Below are 25,384 nucleotides of genomic sequence, written 5' to 3' on the forward strand. Positions count from 1 at the left end.
GTTAAGGAAGGGGTACGATAGGATAATTTTATTTAGACACGGTAATTCCATCAGCTACATATATTTTACTCATCATCACTTAAGGTTACCCGGGACCTTCACAGGTGCCTTCAGAGGTGTCTCGCATCCAAGCGATGTAGCGCGTCCGGTTTAAACTGTAGATACCTGAACCCTTACATCAAATGAAAGCTTATAGAACTGGCTATCCAACTAAACCAAGAATTTTGAAATAAAACGAATTGCGGAATTTTTAGCGCTGTTTTCTCGAATAAATTTTTTTCACTTGGAGGAGCCACTTCAAAGAGCTAAAACTCAAAAGGAATTTGTTCGTTTGCCTTCAAATTTGGACAGTAGCTGGTTTAACATCTAAACAACAAAAACGTGTCTGCGAATTTTTTCTTTTGAAATATTTTTCCTCCGAGAGTTATTTTTGTACGATTACTCCACATTTTTTTCATCCTATTTCGAAAATGCTCTATAACTTTTCGCTGCAATTGAATATGGCAATATTTTTAGCGCTTTGGGTCAGGAAACTGAGGAGCAAATTAAATTAGCAAAAAACAAAATTCACTTAGACTTGTAGCTTTAAAAAGGTGATTCGGACGCTCGCAATTAGAGGTCGTGAAAGATTCGACAATTTATTTTATTTCAAAATTCTTGGTATGGTTTGATAGTCAGCTCTATAAGCTTTAATTTGATATAGGGGTTTAGGTATCTACAGTTTAAACTGGAAGCGCTACATCGCTTTAACGCGAAACATCTCTGAAGGTCCCGGGTAACCTTAACAATGTATCTACCTAACTGCAATAAAAAAAGGAAAAAAAAAACAACAACAATAAATGCTGCTTTTCTTGGTGGGCTTGGAAAGGGTAGAAAATGGTGGGTGGGGAGCTAGAGGAAAGGGGTGGAAGGAATACACAGAAGCCATGAACTGGACGGGACTTCGTTGAATGGAAGGGTAATGCAAATTCATATATAGGGCATTTTCATATGAATATGCTAACAGCTGAAAGACAAGATTTGACAAAAGAAAAGGATGAGCGGGCACATTTCTTGTACTAATAAACTATGTATATCTTAATGAAAGCAAATAAAGCACTGCCAGGATAAATTTATTCAACTGCATGATCCCTCGTGCAGTCTTGACGGCCAACAGCAAGAAAAAAACACATACAGCTATTCTAGCATCCAGATCAGCCTCGTTCCCAACCCTAATCACGCTCTTCGAGAGAGTCTAGCTACGTTTGTGAGGCTTGAGACCGAGCACTTTCTCGCGTCTTCCCAATTAGCTCAACGGGCGACTTCAAGTTCATCCGCGCGCCAAGGAGGACTTGGGAGAAGGCTGGCACCAGGTGTCTCAGTCCAGAGCCGTTTGTCGGGTTTTGAAACTGATGGGATTTTTGGATTTGGGCGACGATTATGCTGAGTTTTTGAAACCGTGTGTGTTTTGTTTGAATATTTATTTGTTTTCTTTTCTTGTTGTTTTGTGGGTTTCTCTTTTATTTTTACTAGCGCGCTCGGCAATCCCATTAGAAATCATGAGTAAAGTGGGATTTAGGGAACATACGCTAATTAGTATCCGCTGTACGTAAACTCGTTATCAATTTACAGTATTCTGACGTCTTTGTATAAAATGTCTTGGCGTTTTCGACAACAATTCAGCGAAAACCCGGTTACAATATTTGTTTAGCTTTGCTTGTGTTATATTTGCTAATAGTGTGAACTATTGAAGGTTCTCAAAAACTAAACTCCTCGCAAACTAGTCCACAGAAGAGAGACCGAGGGGTTCGTACGGTCTAAAATTCTTGGAAAATGTGGAAAGCTGTAAACACTAGTCTTCCAGGCCAAATGAAGATAAAGTCTAGAAGAAAGGCAAAAAAGTCTGCAATTTTTTCAGCGCTGTAACATTGCGTACTGAATTGCTAAAACGAGAGAAATCGTTGTGTCACTTTGTCTGCTAGTCGGATTTTATTTTAATTTTGTCTTAGTCAAAATGCTCAATCGCAGAATCGTGAGAAGTCGTTCTACCCTACCCCATTACGACACTGTCTGGTATGTGTTTTGACTAATACAGGCGAATGAGTCTCGAAAAAGTGACTAATGTTTTGCAACAAGTCTTGAAATTAGCATACATACATACATGCTCTGGCCCTGAGGAAGAATTAGTCGAAATATTTTTTGGCCTCTAATAAATCTGAAGTTTGCCGTAGTGCCAGCCTTGCATTCAGTTTTGTATTTTCACGTTCAAGTGACGCCTGGCAAGAGGTCTCTCACAAGAGAGATCCGGCAAAATTACCAGCAAATTTAATTCCTGCGTTGTGTGGACCTCTGCATTTAAAAGTTTCTCTATTAGCATACAAAGCTTTGTTCGAACCAAATTCATCCATAACACAAATTTAGGGATGTAAATGCTGGTTTAAGTTCACTTACTCACTGAAAGACATTCAATGGATCTTTTTGCTAATATTTGTTTGGAAGGTTTTAAATCACCAAAGAAATTAACATTCAACTGTGATGAAAAATTAGAGTTTAATATCTTTGGTAAAATGTCACCTCATCCTTTAGTAAACATGTGTGAATTAGTCCCTTTCGTTTTCGAAGGCCAGAACTGAAAAGATCGTTTCGAGTGCAAAATAAAGTTAGCTTCGATTTTTGGCCAGATAGCCAACAGCAGCTGGTAAATTCAGCGACTGAGAAATTCACCTAAAGAATTCGAACAGATCAAAATGTGCTAACGTGGACAAATATCCCTTTTACGGCGGCAGTTTAAGATTTCGAAATTAAAGAAATTTTTTGGGTGCACCTGTTGGTTGGGAACCCTTGGACATTTCTCAGTCACAGTTTCAAAAATTTTGTCGACCAAGTTTACTTGCTGAGTTTCGTAACTAGTTCCACCATTAATTTGGTAATTAAAGAGAGAAAAAGCAACACACAGAGAAACCAAGGTAGGCGATGGTTCTTTCATTGGTGGAGGGGTTGGAGGATTAAATTAAAAAAGAAGTCAAAATGTCAGCCAGTAAGTGATCAAACGACGACTGTCATCGATAATAATTTGTTATTGACGTATTTTTAATATCTTCATAATCGAAAAGGGAGGCCGAGCACTTCCCTCTCTAATTTGTAAATGTTAAAAAGCAATTAAATTTGCGAAACAGCTGAATGTGCATTTAATATATTCTGCTATGTATATGAGTTAAATCTACAGCGAGAGAGCAAGGAAGTTCAATCCACAGAAGGCTACAAGGTTTTCACATCATGTTTCATTTGTGGAAGCGGAAAAAGGGCATTGACTAAACAAATGGACACCTGGTTTTGGATTCTAGGATGGTTTTTTTCCATTCTAGCAATCGCTGGAAATGGATTTATTATTTTCCTTGTCGGCAGCAGACGACAGCTCCGCACCAAAACCAACGCCTTTGTCGTTTCACTTGCGGTGGCAGATTTCTGTGTTGCATTGAGCGTTATTCCATTCCCATTCTTCTGCGGTAGTAGCTGCAAATGGCATGGCCGTGAGGTGTCTTGGCTGAAGATGGTAAGATGGTTGTTCGGTTACGCTTCCGTGACGAACTTATGCAGTCTAGTACTGGACTGCTACATCGCCGTCGTGAAGCCTTTAAAATACTTGACCTTCATGACAAGCCGACAAGTTAAGCAAATGATTTTCTTTTCTTGGGCAATCCCAGTTGGTATTGACATTTTACCGTTATCTTTTGTCATTTCTTCAAAGCTTGTGTACATGTATATTTTCAAATGGCTGGTCATAATACTCTTTGAGTTCTCGTCATGTATTATGTTATATAATATTCTGCGTCGGATCCATGGCACATGTTGTTTTGAAGCAGCGCAGGGCTCGGGCAGCACGCATGTTGGCAAACGAGTTACGCTTTAACCACCGCGTTCCGTTTAAAACTCACAAGAAGGCTACAGTTAAAATAATGGCAATCGTTGTGGGGCTGTTTCTTCTATGTTACCGTATTTTCATTCGTTGTACCATCGTATCTGTCGTCTATTCCGCAAACAGTGAAGATGATGGAATTAAAATACCTATTTTGGTTTTAAACTCTGCTGTTAACCCTTTTGTTTATGCTCTTCTCAAGAGAGACATAAATAACGAGTTTAAAAAAGTGAACTTTGTTGTGACATTCATGCGAGGCCAATGAACACACTGATTTGTTTGAGGTTTTCTACGATTAAGGAAAACTAGACGATCTATCGTTATTAGTAAGTATTGCTGCCAACTATACTAAGTGTTATATACCGGGGCGCCCAACGAGAAAATTTAAGTGAAATACTTCAAATGTCGTTTTCTGTTTTCAAAGACCTTTTTTGGCCTTGAAAAGCATATTTGTGTGCGGTAACACAATTTGATACGTTTGATTACTTGAGCTGAATTTTTCAGGAGGGTTCGGAGCTTGCCACCATGGCGTGTGGAAGTAGTTTGTTGAGTCTCTGTTATCCCATCAACAATTATGTTTAACAGGATAGACAACTTTTAAACAGGATAGACAACTGCAAAGACGTTACCGCCTTGTTGCAAGGCTAAATTAAGAGAAATCTGTAAAGGGAGGGGTACGATAGGATAACTTTATTTAAACATGGTAATTCCATCAGCTATATATATTAATCATCATCACTTAACAATATATCTACCTAACTGCAATTACAAAAGGAAAAAAAACAACAACAATAAATGCTGCTTTTCTTGGTGGGCGTGGAAAGGGTAGAAAATGGTGGGTGGGAAGCTAGAACAAATGAGGCCTTTCCACAGTGTGTATCATGTTGTATGTAACTATATAGTGTATATATAATGATATAATTGTAATTGTAAGAGTATTTCATTTTATTTTTTTTTTTTTGTCTATTTACTCTTTCTTTCTAATATTTATTTTCTCGAATATATTAGCTATTCAAAGCTACTCTGTAAATTCGAGGATAAATAAAGTATATGTATGTATGTATGTATGTATGTATGTATGTATGTATGTATGTATGTATGTATGTATGTATGTAGGGGTGGAAGGAATACACAGAAACCATGAAACGGGATTTCTAACGGGACGGGACTTTGTTAAATGGAAGGGTATTGCTCATATATAGGACATTTTCATATGAATATGCTAACAGCTGAAAGACAAGATTTGACAAAAGAAAAGGATGAGCGGGCACCTTTCTTGTACTAATAAACTATGTATGTGTTAATGAAAGCAAATAAAGCATTGCCAGGATAATTTGTTCAACTGATCCCTCGTGCAGTCTTGACGGCCAACAGCAAGAAAAAAACACATACAGCTATTATAGCATCCAGGTCAGCCTCGTTCTCAACCCTAATCACGCTCTTCGAGAGAGTCTAGCTGCGTTTGTGAGGCTTGGACCGATCACTTTCTCGCGTCTTCCCGATTAGCTCAACGGGTGACTTCAAGTTCATCCGTGCGCCAATTAAGGAGGACTTGGGAGAAGGCTGGCACCAGGCGTCTCAGTCCAGAGCCATTTGTCGGGTTTTGAAACTGATGGGATTTTTGGATTTGGGCGACGATTATGCTGAGTTTTTGAAACCTTGTGTGTTTTGTTTGAATATTTATTTGTTTTCTTTTCTTGTTGTTTTGTGGGTTTCTCTTTTATTTTTACTAGCGCGCTCGGCAATCCCATTAGAAATCATGAGTAAACTGGGATTTTGGGAAGATACGCTAATTAGTACCCGCTGTACGTAAACTCGTTATCAATTTACAGTTTTCTGACGTCTTTGTATAAAATTGCTTGGCGGTTTCGACAACAATTCGCTGAAAACCCGGTTACAATATTTGTTTAGCTTTGCTTGTGTTATATTTGCTAATAGTGTGAACTATTGAAGGTTTTCAAAAACTGAAATCCTCGCAAACTAGTCCACAGAAGAGAGACCGAGGGGTTCGTATGGTCTAAAATTCTTGGAAAATGTGGAAATCTGTAAACACTAGTCTTCCTGGCCAAATGAAGATAAAGTCTGGAAGAAAGGCAAAAAAGTCTGGAGTTTTTCAGCGCTGTAACATTGCGCACTGAATTGCGGAGACGAGAGAAATCGTTGTTTCACTTTGTCTGCTAGTCGGATTTTATTTTAATTTTGTCTTAGTCAAAATGCTTCATCGCAGAATCGTGAGAAGTCGTTCTACCCTACCCCATTACGATACTGTCTGGTATGTGTTTTGACTAATACAGGCTGATGAGTCTCGAAAAAGTAACTAACGTTTTGCAACAAGTCTTGAAATTAGCATACATACATACATACATACATACATGCTCTGGCCCTGAGGAAGACTAATTCTATTAGTCGAAATGTTTTTTGGCCACTAATAAATCTGCCATTTGCCGTAGTGCAAGCCTTGAATTCAGTTTTGTATTTTCACGCTCAATTGACGCCTGGCAAAAGGTCTTTCACAAGAGATATCCGGCAAAATTACCAGCAAGTTTAATTCCTGCGTTGTGTGGACCTCTGCATTTAAGGTAGGCATCGGTCAGACATTGTTAGACTGATGCTGTTCTAAATTGTAAACTATGGCCTTGATGTGGGGTGCAGGAATTGTATAGCATGATTGTAATTTTTGCACACGAGGATGTTGCATCAGCTTTGTTTGTCTTGCAACATCTTAAACCTAAGTATAGATTTGATTGGCCAGAACTATTTACTTGCGCACGGTGCTGTGATTTTACTTTACCTAGTAATATAACATATACTTCTGTAGTTTAGTCTCAAACCACACGTGCTTGATTCCATTTTAACATCAGTTCGTAGAGCTAGCAACATTGGCAACTTTGGCAACTTGTTTTAGCTAGCAACTACTTACAGCATGATAGCCAAACCGACAGGTCAAACGTTTGTCGCAACCAGCGATGTTAGCGATAAACAAGATATACTCGCAGTGTTCTCGGAGACTTCCTCAACTTTGATGGATGATGAATCCTCGAAGCGAGTTCGCAAGTGTTCGGGGTGCAAGCTGCCTCATGATGTCCATTCGTGGGGTCCTCCTGGCCCTTATTGTACCGGACCAAATGAGGACGCGCAAGCGGATGAAGACGACGAAGAAGCCCTGCCGGAACAGCTGCAAAAACTGAAACTCGCGGAGCAAGAGTTGGCAAAGGCTTCGCGTATCAGGCAGCTAAAAAAGGCGATCGCGGAGAGCCAGCAACGTCTCGTGGAACTACAGGAGAAACCGTCGCCTCCCAGTCTCGAAAGCTCGCCACAGACTAGTACATCGTCAGCACCTGGATCTGCTCCGCCATCCAACCCAATGACGGCCTCAAGTGCCGCTTCATCGGCCATTTCAGCAGCAAATCCCTTCACTTCGTCCGCCATTGCAGCCATGTCTTTCGCGAAAACAGCTTCTGTGACTCCGCTGGATACTTTGCTCGCCGGCTACCAAACAGGCGCGGCTCCTCAGGCGGTAAACAATCTAGACGGACGTCTTGCAAAGCCACAAACGGCTCAGGAGTCTCGGATGTTCCTCAAACCTGCACATCTGGCTAAGGGTGAGGAGATATTAAGAATAGTAGATTTTATTGACAAGATTGTTTCCACTGTGGAGTACAGAACTTTATCAGAACTCGGAGCCACAAAACTTGTGGTCTCGTACGGGCCTAAAAAGCCCAAGCTTGAGGCAGTAACTATCGCCCAGTGGGTGATTGCTAATATTAGAATATTCCATACGCTACTTAGTGCCGGTAAGCTGCCATCCCCACAGGATGTGCAGCATTATCTAGCGTACACTATAAAAATTATGGAGCTCAGCACCAAATTCACCTGGTGCTCAGTCCCGAAGTACGATGACGAATTTCGCCACGTACATTATCCGTGGAGCTACGATTCCAATCACCTCCACACGGTATTACTGGGGCCATTGCCTCCAAAGGCCACCCCTGCACGAGCTCCTCCCGTCACCAGTTTTGCTAGGTATAGTGCGAATGGGAGGACCATCTGTATTAATTTAATATATTAATCGTCCGCGAGGCTGCACTCTTTATGAGTGCCACTTTGATCATGTGTGTAACCGTAAGGTAAATGGGAAGGCATGTGGGCAGGCGCACCCCTCCCATACCCATCCACAGGGGGGCAGGGCTCTCATGCAGGGCCAGGGTCAGGGGCATGCACAGGGACAGGGTCCCCCACCTATGTCCATCTGACTCCCTCTGGCCTCACCCCTAAACACCAATCTCTGGCTGGCAAATTAACTGGCGATGAGGATGAAGCATTCCTCACTGATGGGATAAGCACTCGCTTTAAGTTGGCACCCCCTAATTCCAATTTCTCCCCTGCTCAACAAGACAACTATAAATCAGCCACTAATGCAGTCTCTCGAGATGCGTTTGAGCAGACTATTTTGGACGAAATTGCAGATGGCAACTATGTTATTACTAAGAGCAAGCCTATCATTATCAGCGCATTAGGAGCTATTCCTAAACCGGACTCAACAGAAGTCCGCCTTATTCATGATTGCTCACGACCCATTGGCAGGGGTCTAAATGACTACATTGAGACGCAGTCCTTTCAATTTCAAACCTTAGATGATGCTATCAAATTGCTAGGGCAAAATTTTTTCATGGCAAAAATTGACCTGCGGCATGCTTATCGGTCGGTCCCTATTCATTATACTAATTTTGCAGCTACTGGTTTACGCTGGCAGTTTAAGGGACACGATCATTTCACTTATATGTATGACACCCGCTTACCCTTTGGGGCCAAAAGTTCACCTGAAATCTTTCATCGATTAACCCAGTCGGTATGGCGTATGATGGCAAGACGGGGCTTTCACGCAGTTGTGGTTTACCTGGATGACTTCCTGGCGGTAGGGCAGACAAAACAAGAGTGCCAGCTCGCCTTTGATACCTTGCTACAGCTTCTACAGGACCTAGGATTCCAAATCGGTTGGCGTAAGGTGATTGGTCCCACTCAAAAACTTGTCTTTCTCGGCGTTGAGCTGGACACCCTGAAATGCGAGATGGCCCTCCCCCAGGCTAAACTAGAAGATTTACACCAGGTAGTGACGGCCCTCCTCTCCAGACGCAGAGCCAACAAGAAGCAGCTGCAGAGCCTTGCAGGAAAGTTAAATTGGGCCTGTCGTGTGGTGTATGGTGGTCGCACATTCCTGAGGCGCATTCTCGATTTTATGAACACATTTCCATCCAATACAACCAAGCAACGGCTCTCTACTGAGTTTCATGCCGACATTAGGTGGTGGCACTCATTCCTAGGACACTTCAATGGACGATGCCCCTTCCTCAAGGAGCAGCCTACCACAGATGTCCAAACGGATGCTTGTCCACTAGCAGCTGGGGCGTATTTTCATGGGGATTGGTTCTATCACAATTTTGCTGTTGACACTCCCCATCTAGCTTCCCTACACATCAATCATAAAGAAGTTCTAGCCCAACTCTTCGTAGCTTCTCGCTGGGCACCCAATTGGCGTAATCAACATGTAATCATTCACTCGGACAATGTAGCCGCTGTTCATATAATAAATAAAGGTTCTACTGCAAACCCATTTGTTATGTGTGCTTTAAGGGAATTGTTCTGGTTGTCTGCTATTTATAACTTTAGGTTTACCGCCATTCACATTCCAGGTAAAAGCAATGTTATTGCCGATGCCGTGTCGCGTCTTCACCAGCCAGCTCAGTGTATCTCTTTCTACCATCCCCTTCTCTCACTCATGCCGCAAATGCATGTGGATGCCTCGCCACTGATACATCACATGTCCAATCTCAGCGCCAATTTTCTTCATCGCAGATTCTCTGGACCCTAGCCTGGCCAAGCAGCTGGAGGAGGAAATTTTTCCATTACCGCTCTCACACGTTCGCCAACAATACTAAAGCTACATATCGGACTCACCGCAGCAGCTATTTCCGCTTCTGCCAACGCATGGGTTATCCTCCATTCCCAGCCCAACCTTACCATCTTTGCCAATATGCCGCCTTCTTAGCCAGATCCCTCAAACCAGCCTCCATCCCCAATTATCTCAATATTATTAGCCTCCTTCACAAGGAGTTCAATTTGCCCAACCCTCTAGATCATAATTAACCATTACAGTCCCTCCTTACTGGAATTAAGCGGGTAAAGGGTCAACCTCCCTCCCAAAAACGCCCAATTACCCCAGGGCTCTTGTTCCGTATTCATGCCATGCTTAATTTGCGGTCCAGTTTTGATGCCTCCTTTTGGGCCATATGCCTGGTTTCCTTTTTTGGTATGTTGCGAAAGAGCCATCTTCTGATCAGCTCTGCTCGCTCGTTTGATCCATCACAGCAGCTACTCAACTCTGACTTGGAGATTTTCCCCTGGGGCGCGCTTATCACTTTACGATGGAGCAAAACAATTCAGTTCCGGGAGAGGGTGGTGAAACTCCCTTTACCGCTTATCCCAAATTCCCCTCTTTGCCCAGTTATTGCTATACAGAGAGCGTTGTCCTTTATCATTTACCCTCCCCAACCTTCACCTGCTTTTATGTGGTATGACCTTACTTCCCTCTCACCTAGAGTTTTCACCTATTCGCAATTCCTCAAGCGGCTTCGCACTATCCTTAAAGCCCTTGTTTTGCCAGCTAGTGACTATGCCTGTCACTCTTTCCGTAGGGGTGGGGCCTCCTTTGCCTTTCAGGCAGGTTTACCAGTCGACCTTATCAAGATACTGGTTGATTGGCACTCAGATGCTGTTCTCCTTTATCTTACGGTTCCACTTTCAGTCCGCCTTCACTCAGCCACTATAGCCAAATTTCTTCTCACTTTCACTTAACCACTCTCCACGTTTGGGTTTGGAGTAGTTTTTATATTATATTTTTGTTTGAATTATTTGTTGTACTTATTTAAGGAAGAAAGAATTATTTAGTTAATTATATATAAAGGCTGTCTTGCATTCCACATCTTGCCTACTTATTGTGTTATATAATTTAGGGTAAGCATCGGTCAGACATTGTTAGACTGATGTTGTTCTAAATTGTAAACTATGGCCTTGATGTGGGGTGCAGGAATTGTATAGCATGATTGTAATTTTTGCACACGAGGATGTTGCATCAGCTTCCTTTGCCTTGCAACATCTTAAACCTAAGTAGTCCCTTCTTCCTTCCAAATAGTTTTAAAGCTTGTATAAATATAGATATGTATATAAGTTTGTGATAACATAAATAAACTAAGTTGGTTGAAACATGGCTTGATCTCTGACTAATAATGCAAACGCGAAGGACATCTCGCGTTATCTACGCGTGGGTTCTTCACGCAAACTTCGTTGCGTGTTTCACACGAGCTCTTTGGTCAAACACAGGCATTTCAATGGCGATTTTGGCGAGAATGGTGACTTTATCATCAACCAATACAGCTTAGATGAACAGTTTTTTTTTTATTTAGCCGATGTAGATTATGAATGAAAGTTGTATGTAATACAATTAATCCATGTAATCAAAACATCCAAATTTTAGACATTCATTTTCACTCTCATCTTCTCTCCGTTGAACATCTTTATACAATAAAAACGCAGACGTTTCATCCACTTTTAAAAGATTAAGTAAATACTTCAGCCATGAGTCTCGCTGTATGTGGTCTAACTGATGAACATCCGCGAGATGGTTAGCTAGTCTGACAAGGTACTTCGCCCCGGACGATAGAATCGGACAATTTCTACAAACTCTCTTGTAAACCATGTTCACAGTTTGGTGACTGAACACAATTGACATCTTTTTCGCAGATAGTCAGGTTATATAGAGCGTCAAAAAAGGCCATAACCAGGCCTGAAAGGCCAAAACCACGCCAAAAATGACAAAAGGAGACAAACAGGCCACTTGTAGTCATGTGTCTTTATTTTTCTCAGACACACGCGTGGGTGTCGCGCGTATTTGTTTTTTCTAAAAAGACTTCCGAATACAGATTCTTTAGCTTAGAAATTGTAGATCCTGGAGCTTGCGACTGGCCAAAGGGCTTTCGCCTTCCGTGGAGCAAAGGTCTGCAATAATTTATCGAAGCATTTCAGAGAAACGGAAAGTCTTAGCGTTTTGATAAAGAGAATTTTTTAAGAATCTTTTCAATTCATATATTTTTTATCGTAATTTTTTTCTCTATTTTGTCATCTAGATGTAAATAGTTTTCATTATTATTATTTTTATTTTCACGTATGGCGGAAGGGCCTCCAAAGAGGAGTGATACAATAAAGTATTTATGTATGTACTATATGATGTCATGTATCCAAAAATAACTTTAAAAACCTGTCAAACCGGTGATACCAACCATGACTGACATAAGATAAAAATAAAGCATGACATCATTGATAAAACTGTCAAACCAGTTAATAACCTGTTGGTAAGACTAAAATAAAATATGACGTCATCCTATAATGAGTGATCAAGACAATAGGCGGTGACGTCATCGTCGTTAATTTATTCCCCCGCATATAAATGAGATTCCCCCGCAAAAAAGAGGCCTAAAACATCCTTCCCAGACTACTGAAGTCGCTCTACCCTACCCCGTTACCATACTGTCTGGTATGCGTTCTGACTAATACAGGCTAATGAGTCTCGAAAAAGTAACTAATGTTTTGCAACAAGTCTTGAAATTGGCATGCAAACCTTTGTTCGAACCACAGTCATCCATAACACAATTTAGGGATGTGAATGTACCCCCTCCCCAACCCTCTTTATCCCCTTCCGTTACCAGTCTTTCGCATCAGTTGGACATCTGATTTAGGTTCACCCACTCACTGAAAGACATTCAATGGATCTTTTTGCTGAAAATCTGTTTGGAAGGTCTTAAATGACCGCAGAAATTAACATCTAATTGTGATGAAAAACTAGAGTTTAATATCTTTGGTAAAATATCACCTCAGCCTTTAGCAAACATATGTAATTAATCCCTTTCGTTTTCGAAGGACAGAACTGAAAAGATCGTTTTGAGTGCTAAATAAAGTTAGCTGACATTTTCGGCCGGATAGCCAACAGCAGCTCGTAAATTCAGCGACTGAGAAATTCACCTAAAATATTCGAACAGATCAACTGGGCTAACGTGAACAAATATCCCTTTTAAGGCGGCGTTTTAAAATTTCGAAATTGAAGAAGTTGTTTTGGTGCACCTGTTGGTTGGGAAGCCTTGGACATTTCTTAGGCACACTTTAAAAAATTTTATCTGTCAAGTTTGCTTTCTTAGTTTCGTAACTGGTTCCACTACTTATTTGGTAACTAAAGAGAGAAAAACCAACACACAGAGAAACCAAGGAGGACGATGGTTCTTTCATTGGTGAGGGGTTGGCGGGCTAAATTAAAAAGGAGTCAGAATGTCAGCCGCTAAGTGATCAAAAGACGGACTCTCAGCGAATATAATTTGCTTTTGACGTATTTTTAATATCTTCATAATCAAAAAGGGAGGCCAACCTCTTCCCTTTCTAAAGTTTCGAAACAGCTGAATGTACAAATAATATATTCCGCTGTGTGTATGAATTAAATCTACAGTAAGAGAGCAGGGAAGTTCACTGAATCCACCGAAGGTTACATGGTTTCACATCATGATTCATTTGCGAGAACGAATAAACGGCCTTAACTGAACAAATGGACACTTGGTTTTGGATTCTAGGATGGTTTCTTTCCATTCTAGCAATCACTGGAAATGGATTTATTATTTTCCTTGTCGGCAGCAAACGACAGCTCCGCAACAAAACCAACGCCTTAGTCGTTTCACTTGCGGTAGCAGATTTCTGTGTTGGATTAAGCGTTATTCCTTTCCCGTTCTTCTGCGGTAGTAGCTGCAAATGGTATGGAGTGTCTTGGACGAAACTGGTAAGATGGCTGTTTGGATACGCTTCCGTGACGAACTTATGCAGTCTAGTGCTGAACCGCTACATCGCCGTCGTGAAGCCTTTGAAATACTTGAACTTCATGACAAGCCGACGCGTTACGCAAATGATTTTCTTTTCTTGGGCAGCTGCAGTTGGTCTTGACATTTTTTCATTGTCTTCTCTCATTTCTTCAAAGCGCAAATTTCTTGATATTTGCAAATGGCTGGCCATGATACTCTTTGAGTTCTCGCCATGTTTTATGTTAATATTCTGCGTTGGATCCATGGTACATGTTGTGCTGAAACATGATCGGGCGGCGCGCATGTTGGCAGAACAGTTACGGTTTAATCACCGCGTTCCGTTTAAAACTCACGAGAAGGCTACAGTTAAAATAATGGGAATCGTTGTGAGCCTGTTTCTTCTATGTTACGGTATTTTCATACGTTGTTCCATCGTACATGTCGCCTATTCAGCAAGCTGTGTTGACGCTGAATATAAACTGCCTATTTTGGTTTTAAACTCCGCTGTTAACCCTTTTGTTTACGCTCTTCTCAAGAGAGACATAAACAACGAGTTTAAAAAAGTGACCTATGTTGTGACATTCAAGCGAGACAAATGAACACACTGAATTGTTTAAGGTCTTCTACGAAATTAAACATTCAAGAAAACTAGACGAACTGTCGTTCATAGTAAGTATTGCTATACTAACTGTTATATCGGTGCGCCCAACGAGAACATTTGAATGGATCGAAATACTTCAAGTGCCCTTTTTCTTTTTTCAAAGACCTTCTTCGTGCCTTAGAAGGAATATTTGTGCACGTTAACTCAATTTGGTCCGTTTGAGCTTATTTTTTCAGTCGCAGAAAATTTTAGGCCAGAACCCGATCTCCCGAATTTTACATGCTGCTCGGGTTGGTTTTTCCAAAGCTAGCCGGCCTTATTTAGCTCTCTTAAAGATATTTTTTCATTCCTTCGAAAACAAAAGGAATTAATTTTTCCATGTTACTAGACTTTTAGGAGACAATACCCAAGCAAACGCTAGGTTTTAGAATTCAATCCCAATTTCTGGCGTGATTTAGGCCTTTCAACAGGTATTCCGGCACCGAAATCGGAACCGTTGGGTGCCCCGGTTATATTGATAGTAAGTTACATAAGTTTGTAGAAAACATACAGAATTGACGAAAGACAAAAAATTTACACGTCAACATTTTTTTACTACAGCGATTCTGTACATGTATATCTAGCCGGATTTGCTGAAAACGGCTCCAGTCTAATTGCGCTCTTAAATCGGCAAAATAAAAGCATAAGGCCGTGTAGTCTGTTTTTGTCGGGAAATAAGCACTGATGTGCATGACTTACACGTAAAAAATTGCGTGTTAGAACATTTAACTAGAAAACTAATTAAATGAATAGTCACGAAATATATCGCAAGTAACGCGAGCAATATTTTAAAAAATAGTGGGCAAAGCAGATTTCACTATTGTACTCCGGCAAAGTCCGAAGTTAATGCACTACATGACAATGTGACAATGATGTAACTGCACGCATCTATTAAGCTAAATACGGAAGAGAAACGCGTGTAATTGTGTAATTGAAATTAAATTTAGTAGCATTACAATAGTCTAGGCTTGGAATTTAACTGTACTCTTGATTGTAGTGAAAATACTTGTTGCGCAAATAGAACCTAGTAAATCTTAGTACAATTGTAATGTAAGGTCAGATCGAGTAAGAACGAATTGCGAACGGAACTGGGCATCGCGAGATAGTAAATTGCAGATTGGATCAGAGATTGTTTAGATTGTTTGGAATGTTAAATAAATCTTCAGTAAAGGAAGGATACGGTCCTCTTCAGTTTGTGAACCGGCAAGTGGGGAGTCCGTTAAAGATTCCGCAACAGTTTTCTCTCTCCTCTCTCGTATTTCTCCGTTATATTTTCTTTTTAATTTCGCGCCATTCTGAACCATCTCGGGGCCAAAAAAAAGCGCGTTTCGGTATCGTTGCACGAAAAGTGCTCAAATGTTCATCGACCGCCTTTACAAAAATATAAGGATAGATATATATAGTGCATTCAGCTGTGGAAATGAAAATCAGATACGTATGTAGGTTTCACTCATTACAGAATTTGAACCACAAACCTCAACATTAGAGCCACGTTGAAGAGCATAAAAAAAAACAGGAACAAAGGAGTGAACTGCTCAGTAACATTTATTTCAAAAGTCAGTCTTGAGGATTTCATCCACAGACCCAAAGGTCAGAACCAGCTTGATAGCATAATAAACAGCACCACAAGAAATTACTGCTCAGTAGCTTTCATTTGAATGGTCACACTTAAGGATTTCGGACACAGAATCAAAAGTTAGAATCACCATGTACCGTATAATAAACAGCATCACAGGAAAGTACTGCTCAGTAGCTTTCATTTGAATGGTCACACTTTAGGATTTCATCTACAGACTCAAAGGTAGAACCACTTTGTACAGTATAATAAACAGCACCACAGGAAAGTACTGCTCAGTAGCTTTCATTTGAATGCAGATGGTAACACTTTAGGATTTCATCCACAGACTCAAAGGTAGAACCACTTTGTACAGTATAATAAACAGCACCACAGGAAAGTCCTGTTTAGTGGCTTTCATTTGAATGCAGATGGTAACACTTTAGGATTTCATCCACAGACTATCTTGTACCGGCGTAACAAATTAATTGTATCACAGAAAACAGTGCCCAATAGCTTTCATCTGAACGTCACACTTTAGGATTTAGAAACTGAACGATAAAACCACGCAATTGCAAACAAAGGAGAGTTGTCTAAAAGCTCGTGAGTAAATAGCCTCCTACGCAGATGCATGATCATTGACTCGTTACGTCAAGCCAAAGATCGTCTAGTGAGTAAATTAAAGTACAAGTCTCCAGTATTTATGTCTAGAAACCACCCGTGTAGAATGATATTCACTGACTCAGAAGTTAGAACGACTTCACACTTGGAATTATGTTTTGCCGGTTCAGTTGAAGCGGTTATGTAAAACATAACATTTAGTTTGTGTTCTATCACACCAGAGGATTAATGTAATGTTATACACTCTTTTCTTTTTATAAGAATATTGTTTTTCCGGCCCAGGTTGAATATTTGTATTTTTCTGCCGATGTTAGACTGAAAATATTCTTGTGAATATTCTAAAATTATAGCCATCGAACTGTCATTAACATCGAACATTTGGCTAGTGTAGGTTTTTATCGTTTTATTGGATAGTTTTGCTGATTAGAGAGGGAAGAATTTTATATGGTTTAGTTAAAAACATATAATTATATTATATTTCAACCCACAAAATTATATTCTTTTCAAAATCTCAGCCTTGGGTTTATTCTTAAAATATTCTTAGAATTTTGCAAATTTCAGTCTCAATACTCTCATAAAATAAATTGTTGTAAAAGAAAAGAGTGTGATTTGAATAAGCCCCATCTCCCCTCCCCCCCCCCCCCCCCCCACCCACCCCCTTTTTGCCTTCTTGAGGCCTCAAAATAAATGCCCTTGGCCTGAAAAGAGCTTTTAAGCTTTTTTGGTAAATACAGATATACATTAAATAAGTGAATAAAATATGAGGTTCAGCTGGCGTAGTAAACATTTAAAGTCTCAACGGAGGGTTCGGAGTTTGCCGCCATGGCGTGTGGAAGCGGTTTGTTGAATCCCTCTTTGCCCATCAACCAGTACGTCTTCCAGAAACCACGTCCCTAGATGAAAACAAAACAACATTTTAAACAGGATGGTCCGAGGCAATTGCAAAGATGTTGCCATCCTGGTGCCAAGCTAAATTAAGAGAAATCTTACCAGGGAGGGGTGGGTGAGGGTGGAAAATGGTGGGTGGTAAACTGGAGGAAGGGGATGCAAGGAATACACAGAGGCGGGGAAAAGAGGTCATGAAACGGGATTTCTAACGGGACGGGAAGGGATAAAAGAGAAGGATCAACGGGCACCTTTCTTGTACTAATTTACTATGTACGTTGATGAAAGCAAAGGAAGAATTGCCAGGATAACTGCACAGTTCTTACCTTGAGGTACACCTCTCCTCGCTTTAGAAACGTATAGCCACCAATTTCCTTTAAGAGCCTGTAACAGTCCTCGCTGACATGGATCTTGAGAGCTGAAAAGACATTGACTCTACTGAGAATTACTATTCCGAGGAAAGAAAAGCGGAGAGAAGGAAAAGTAAAATGTAACAACCCATGTGTGCAGCGTTCTTGTCTCCACCTTGGAACCACCTTTCTATCATCACACCTGAAACTCGTGCTCGGGATTTAGGTTCGATAGAACCTCGTTCCCAGGGTGAACTTCATTATTAAAGCGAGGCTAAGTGCAAAGCATTACACACGAAAAGTAGTTTTGTTTGCGTATGATCGAATGGAAACTGATTTCCGTAATAGATACTTTGCGCTTTGTCTTGCTTTCATAATGCATGATGCTCAAAGCAACTAGGAAATGGTCTATTGGGTGGAGCGGCCCCTCCCAATGTACAAGAGAAAAGCTCTGGGAACGAGCTTGGGACGATAATTTTGTGTGCAACTTTTTATTTGTCTGTTGTTTCTGTTTATTTCTTGTTTAAACACTTTGTACAGTCTGGGGCCAAATGCAAAACCCCAGTGCCTAGAGCCAAATTACAAAACAGATAAGGATTCTGAAACCCTGCTTTAATTTCGGGACTCAAATTTTGTTCTTTTCTCGGGTACAATTTCATACAGGACTCGGTGATTATTGCGAAAATTTCATCCGAAAAATTTTAAAGGCTTATTATAATTTTCGGGCATCTTAACTCCTCAGAAATTAAAGGACGTAATTCTTGCACCAGATATGTTTAGTATGATTAGTCATACTAGCGTTAGTAAGGTTCCCCAAATTGCCACGAGGACGAATTAGTTAGCAGAAACGAAGATGATTCTCCAAAAGCTTTGGAAACACGATCTAGACTGAGAGTTCTAGAAGCCCCCTCTACTGGAAATGTCAACCAGATTCTTCTGGCTGATAGGTCAACGTTTCCCTTCCAACCGCTGACCACAGAGCCAAAGGACTCCGCTGCAGGACTATGAGGAAGACACGTGACTTTTTTAAATTATTATTTGTTTCGTTGTTTGTTTGCTCTGTTTTCATTGTGCAAAAACGTTGCCTTCTTTTTTTTTCTTTTTCTTTTTTTAGAGTTTATTACTAGTAAAAACGTTTTCGGTTTTCAGATTGTCTTTGTTAATATCAAACGTATTTTCTATAACTCTCACTGATAAATTGAGCCACTTACCCTGGCCAGTAGTCTCCAGCCTCGACGCCACGTTCACCGTGTCACCAAATAAACAGAAGCGAGGCATGTGGATACCGACAACACCCCCGACACAGGAGCCTGGGCACAAAAAATACCAAAACAGTGAAGTTGTTGGCCACATCATTTTTAAATTCGAATAAAATGTATATTAGTAGAGTTCAACTTACTCATAATTTAAGAGGGTCGGTATAAACAGAAAATTGCCTGTTGGCTTTTTTTTTTTTTTCTTTGCAAAGAAGTTTGAAGTAAACTACGGAAACAATCGGGTTGGCGGGACTTAGAGACTAGGAGATGAAGGTTAAAGAGGGTGAGGGGGGGGGGGGGTTACAGGGATGTTTTCCTAGCTTGTCACTCACTTCCCTTCATTTTCCTCTTTTTGAGCACATGAATAGGGTACCTTATATTTTAGACATTTTACATTTTAGAACAGCTACGTTGTAGGTAGATTCGGACAAAATGTATTACAGTGGAGTTCAACCTACTCATAAGGAGTTGTTTTGTTTGGCTTTATTTTTCTTTGCAAACAAGTTTGAAGTAAACTGCGGAAACAATCGGGTTGGCCAAATAAAACTCGGAGACAAAGCTAACATGAAGGTCAGAGAGAGAGAGAGAGAGAGAGAGAGAGAGAGAGAGAGAGAGAGAGAGAGAGAGAGAGAGAGAGAGAGAGAAAGAGAGAGAGGATCAGGAGGGGAGAAAGATGTTTTCCTAGCTTGGCACTCAATTCCCTTCATTTCCCGCCTCTCTGAGCGCATGGATAGTTATTTTATATTTTAGACATTTTACATTTTAAAACAGCCAGATGTTCAGAAGAGACTGCCACTCCTGTTTTGGCCCGCACAGTCACAGCAAGCCATGCTCCCGCACCAGCTGAACCCGGAAACTCAAACATACCAGGCGCAGATCCATGATTTCCCGAGATTGACGGATGCCGACGAGACATTTTAAACTGCAACTTACCCCCCAATTTTTTTTTCTCTTAAATAAATCTTTGCACCTGTTTGAAACATATTGCGCTATTTGGCGCCTTTTTCAACCAAATCTCGACTTTTTAAAGGCTGTAAAAATTACGAAATCTAGCCATCATCTGTGCCATGACCGAGCTGAGGGGCATGAGTCTATTCGTTACTTGACGTCACAAAATGATTTGCATTGTATTAAGTCTTTGTGAAAATGCAAGCAAAGCAGTTAGTGACGTCATGTAAGAAATAGACCCATGCCCCTTACTAGCTCGGTCGTGGGACTGACGATGACTAGATTTCGTAACTTTTACAGCCTATAAAAAGTCAAAATTTGGTTGCAAAAAGGCTCAATGCGTTTCGAACAGGTGCAAAGATTTATTTAAGCGAAACAAAATTTGGTGGGTTAGGTGCACTTTAAAAGATAATCAATACACAGTCTCTTTTATAAACTACCCAAAGTATGTTTTTTCTTACCACTGTGCAGTCCAACCCTGAGCTGTAGCTTCATCCGAGGCCTGTGCCTGATCTTAAAGTGAGTCATAAGACTGAGAATGTCAAATGCCATGTCAGCAATCTCTGCAGCGTGACGATTGCCATTCCTGACAGGCAATCCCGACACCACCAGCAAACAATCACCGATTGTCTCCACCTAAAAATGCCGTACATAACAGGCTGATTAAAGGAAACAACTACTCTCGAAATAATTTACGCCGCGTTGATGCAAATACCATTTAAATTATTTCAACTTTCGTTGGCAAACATGGAAACGAAATTTGTGTCAGTCGACAAAACAGTGAACTGTTTACGCGCCGTCATTTTGGATTCGATGACGTCCGCATAGTTGCCCAGACAATGGCAACTGTATGACGACATAAAATCCAAAATGGCGGCCCGCAGGAAATGGAAGAAGACTGAAAAGAGCCGATAATCATGCGCAACTTTTTGTACCCTAAAATGTTCTTTTTACGTTTAGAATAAAAGTTTGAATTTAGACATTATTTGCAGCAGTTTACTGTCGATATGTTTTCAGATGAGAGGTTCCCCTTTAAATACAGCCTAAAGAGTTTGATCTGGTTTTTCATTAACGAGTTATTAAGTCCATATCGCGAACGAGCGAGAATTCGAGTGAAAAAACTCGTGATCTTCGACTAGGTTCGGCAGACTTTAAGTAGTCATCGGGGATCTTCAGAAGACTTTCGGGTGGCCTGACGTATTGTTTCTTATTATACAGATATGCGTGTCCACCAAACGTCCCTGAAACGTGCCTAAGGGATGGACAAACAGCTACTGAAAAGATTCAGTGCTCACAAAAACAGTTGAAAGATCTTGAAAGGATCTAGCCTAAATTTCAGCCGCCTCCTCCGCTTGCTAAGCCACTCTTTCTCCGAGTGACTTAGCGAACGGAGGAGACGGCTGAAATTCAGGCTAGAAAGGATCGGACACAGACCTTTTGCGGTGGTACTTACCCTACTTGTGCGTTCAAGGGTGCACGGCTTTTCATAATGACAGAACTTACCTTGAAAACGTCATAGTTTCCAAGAATATTGTCCAAGGCAAGATACAAATCATTAAGAAATGCAACGATCTGAAAAGAAGAAGTTGTCGCTTTAAAATGAACTATTCGTGGCGTTCCACGCTCTGTAACTCTCAAAGTGACTTCAGTTACCAATAGCGGTGCTTTTGCGCTGTATTTTGATCCCAGAATCTCGCCAAACATCCGGCCTGCGCGTAAACTGAATATCAATTCAAATCTAACACCACTGAGACGAAAGTTCTTTTCCTCTCTCCTGCCACACAACCCGCTCCCCTTTCCACTTACTTTTGATTTATATTTAGTTAACATGTTAAACATTTTTTAAATTTTTTTTCATTATCTTTTATAATCATTGTAATTGTTGTGGCGAATGCACTAAACTAAATTAAACTAAACTAAAATGATCCGAAAATGGCCAAAAGAAACGGCATACGTTTGGGAGTTAACAAGGATATGGTTTTTATAGATGAGACATCATTGTAAAAGCAAAAAATTATCGAGCTTTTACAACAGAGAAAAGGAACTATCCTAAGTACTGGTTATTAACAATAGCCTGTAGTTTTTCCAACAATAAGCTATTGTTTGGAAACAATACCTAGAGCAAGTATATACAACCTTTTTTTATTTAAAACTTTACAGGGCTTTGCGAACATGGCTCCAGATCTGAGATCTGACCATATATACTAGACAAACTACTCTACATTGTCTAAGATCTTAGGATAAGTACTCTGAATTCAGCAGCCGCCATCTTCGTTTGTAACGGCGAGCACAACCTGGGGAGAGTGTCTAAAGTACTAAGAGGAGCCGGCGTGGGTAGGCGGTATTTTTCTTGCTCCTCCTCCCCCACTCAAAGTACCCTGACTAGGCCCCCCCTCGGTAGTTTAGGCACTCTCCCCAGGTTGTGCTCGCCTTTACAAATCAAGATGGAGGGAATTTGATCGAAACGACGAGCCTCGAAAATCCCATGGAAAAATAGGGGACTGAGAACAGTCTATGAAATTTTCAGCAAGCTTATTTTTCATACCTCCATCGGCGTGCTTTCTGAGGCAAGGTCAGTAAAGGCCATGATTTCACTAAAGTAGATCGTGACTTCTTCAAAATACTCTGGAGTTACAGGCTTCCCAAGCTTCAGCTGTTCTGCTACCGCGCTGTATGGAAAAAATCGAGGGATTAAAAATTACTGAGTGAAACCAAGCTCCATGTTTCGCTTGCTTCAAGCAACAAAAAACTCAGAACAAGAAAATTCAACATTGTGTTAACATTTCTACCCTGGGTTTCAATCTGACTAGCCCTTACTAAGATATACTTTTCCCGCATAGTCATAAATCGCGTAACAATATCTTTGTATTAAGAGGCACCATTAGGTCTTGGCGGATTGTGCTAGCATAGTTTTTGGCATAATTGGAGAAAAAAAGTATAATTTTTTAAACGAGCACTGCCACGGCATAATTAGAAAATTTTAGCACTTTTTGGAGCATAAATTCATAAAATTAAGTAAATACGGTGTATTTTCTACAGAAATAAGTTAAATTTAGGTAGTATGTTCTTGCAATGCGTGTTTTAACTACGCTAATAGCAATATTGACTTTGTTCTGACAGCTAATTTGGACAGCTGAGGGCCGAGACAAACTGCCATAAAACACAAATAAATTTACAGCAACAGTTTATTTGAAAAACATAATTTGGTGTCGTTATTGCGCCATTTGCGCGCCTATATGTACAGAATCTAAGTCATTTTGTTAGCATAATTTCGGAAATCAGGAGCATAATTTGGGAATTCTGGCATAATTTTGACATAATTTGGCAAAATTTCGAGCACTGCTAGTAGCATAATATGCCACGTTTAGGAGCACAATCCGCGAAGGCTAGGCACCATCCGAGACGCACAAAACGTATGCGCAGTAACATAAGGAGGGCCGTCTGTGCAAATGCATTGTAATCCGAAAAAAAATTAACATGTGAGCTTTCGTTTTCCAGTTTGGCACGGATTGCTTACACTGGCAGGATTTTATACAGAAGCTTGTCGGTTTTCTTCTTTTCCTCCATCAATAGTCGCGTTCTTTCCTCTACGAGCGCCTCCAAGTTGTCAGTGTGTTGCTCGATCAGCGCCATGATTTTGTCCATAATGTTCACGTCTCTTCAAAATTTAACAAAAACCAAAATAGGATAAATTAAAACAAAATATGGAAAGTATGGAACAGTTTTCAATAGGCAATTTCCGAGTTGCTTTAAACCTCATTATGAAAACGAGGCTAAGTGCAAAGTTTTTATAATGAAAATTAGTTCATTCAAATCCAAATAAAACTAATTTTCATATGAAAAGATTTGCACTTAGCTTCGTTTTCATAATGAGGTTCACAGCAACTCGGAAATCTCTAGAAACTGCCAGAAGACTGGTACGAGTGAGGGATTATGGGATTGTTTAGATAGACGAAGTGAAATAGACTATTTCCGAGTTCCTTTGAACCTTAATATGAAAGCGAGGCTAAGTGCAAAGTTTTTGTTATGAAAATTAGTTTTATTCATATGCAAACAAAACTAATTTTCATATGAAAAGTTTTGCACTTAGCCTCGCTTTCATAGTGAGGTTCACAGCACCTCGGAAATGGGCTATTGCGCCGATGAATAACTCCATCTCTCAGCAGTCACTTGTCTAGGAAAGTCCATTTTAGGCGAAAACTATTTAACAAAAGTTACGATTCAAAGCTAGGTCTTTGATAGGGTGGTAAAATGAAAGTAAAGTAATTTATTTAATTAATGTTAATAACATGGGGAGCGCTTGCGCAATCTCCAGAGCCAGAGGCTCATGATAAAATGCTTGACAATATATCCGCTGGACCGAATTGGAATTTGGAAATGTTGAGTTTTGATTAGAGGAGATCTAGATAATCCAGATTACCCGGAGAAAAACCTCTTGGCGCAAGGGCATACATACATACATACATAATCTTTAATTAAACACGATGGTTTTCAAAGCTGTAAGCTTATGGGGTCGTGTGTATAAGCCTAAACTAACCTAATCTACATCACAGTATTTCAAGTATAGCGAACACAATGGTTAATAGTAGACAAAATTCCGTTGTCTGTACGTGTGGAAGATGCAGACGTACAGTCAAACTTAAAATGTTTAAAATAATCCTCAGCGCTAACCCGCTTCCTGAGATCGTTAAAGTTCGGGGACGCTGCTGCCTCCTTGTCCTTGTAATTAACAAAATTCAATAAAGATGAGCCTCTTTATGAGAGAAAATCTTTTATTTATCTTGACTCGCACCTTGGTACGAGGAGACAATTCTGCTCTCGAGTAAAATAAGTGTTAACGCGGTTTTGACAAATAGTCTCGGACAGCGTATTAGGTAAAGTCTCGCTATGAGCCTTATAAAAAGGTCTGAGAACGTCTAATTAACTTATAGTAAAGATAAAAGATGGGCCACTGGACACGACGAGAACCAACAACAAACTCAAACCATATATGTATAAACTCGATTGCAAAAACGTTGACACCTAAAAAGCATTAACCGTGAACGATAAGACCCAATAGCTTTATGGGTATAAGTGTACTAAATTTATTTGCATAATATTCCATTCTCATGCGACGGTTGATGATCAAAATTAGTTGCACGTGGTGAATGATGGAAACTGTCCAAGCTTTCCTTAAAGTGTCCAAGTTGGCCAACAAGGGCCAATTTGAGTGATATACAATTTGCGATTTGCCTAAGTTCAAAACGGGCAGTGAACTTATTAAGCAATATTTGGTAGAAATTATTCGGGAGAATTAAGTCAGCACTGTATTTTTTATTGCAAAGAATGAGCTGAGAATGGCAAA

General features: G+C 40.4%; 3 protein-coding genes across 3 annotated transcripts in view; 2 read left to right on the plus strand and 1 right to left on the minus strand.

Annotated features, from left to right (window-relative positions):
* The first annotated feature begins 3,298 nt into the window (after positions 1-3,298).
* On the plus strand, positions 3,299-4,393 carry LOC146472415 (putative G-protein coupled receptor No9). The gene is made up of 2 exons (XM_085119525.1): positions 3,299-3,646; positions 3,840-4,393. The coding sequence occupies exons 1-2, from the start codon at positions 3,299-3,301 to the stop codon at positions 4,158-4,160; spliced, it is 669 nt and encodes a 222-aa protein (XP_084975651.1). The 3' UTR covers positions 4,161-4,393.
* Positions 4,394-13,538: 9,145 nt separating this feature from the next.
* Positions 13,539-14,433, plus strand: LOC146472416 (trace amine-associated receptor 3-like). Its single transcript, XM_085119850.1, has one exon. The coding sequence runs from the start codon at positions 13,539-13,541 to the stop codon at positions 14,382-14,384; it is 846 nt and encodes a 281-aa protein (XP_084975976.1). The 3' UTR covers positions 14,385-14,433.
* Positions 14,434-17,359: 2,926 nt separating this feature from the next.
* Positions 17,360-25,384, minus strand: part of LOC146472417 (atrial natriuretic peptide receptor 1-like) — a 33,535-nt gene continuing 25,510 nt past the window's right edge. Inside the window, exons 15-21 of the mRNA XM_085119778.1 lie at positions 23,558-23,698; positions 22,586-22,709; positions 21,544-21,612; positions 20,502-20,676; positions 19,048-19,146; positions 17,813-17,904; positions 17,360-17,494 (exon numbers count right to left, since the gene is read on the minus strand). Coding sequence (XP_084975904.1) covers positions 17,369-17,494; positions 17,813-17,904; positions 19,048-19,146; positions 20,502-20,676; positions 21,544-21,612; positions 22,586-22,709; positions 23,558-23,698 — 826 coding nt within the window. The 3' untranslated portion in view covers positions 17,360-17,368. The remainder of the gene's footprint in view (positions 17,495-17,812; positions 17,905-19,047; positions 19,147-20,501; positions 20,677-21,543; positions 21,613-22,585; positions 22,710-23,557; positions 23,699-25,384) is intronic.

This window comes from Pavona decussata, unplaced genomic scaffold, assembly GCF_977016875.1.
Source record: "Pavona decussata unplaced genomic scaffold, jaPavDecu1.1 SCAFFOLD_100, whole genome shotgun sequence".
Lineage (NCBI taxonomy): Eukaryota > Metazoa > Cnidaria > Anthozoa > Scleractinia > Agariciidae > Pavona > Pavona decussata.

What these genes read in the sequence shown, in the direction of transcription:
- LOC146472415 (XM_085119525.1), top strand. Translation starts at nt 3,299, where the DNA reads ATGGACACCTGGTTTTGGATTCTAGGATGGTTTTTTTCCATTCTAGCA. An exon ending in CCTTCATGACAAGCCGACAA is followed by an intron (nt 3,647 to 3,839) that starts GTTAAGCAAATG and finishes GTTGTTTTGAAG; the next exon opens with CAGCGCAGGGCTCGGGCAGC.
- LOC146472416 (XM_085119850.1), top strand. Translation starts at nt 13,539, where the DNA reads ATGGACACTTGGTTTTGGATTCTAGGATGGTTTCTTTCCATTCTAGCA.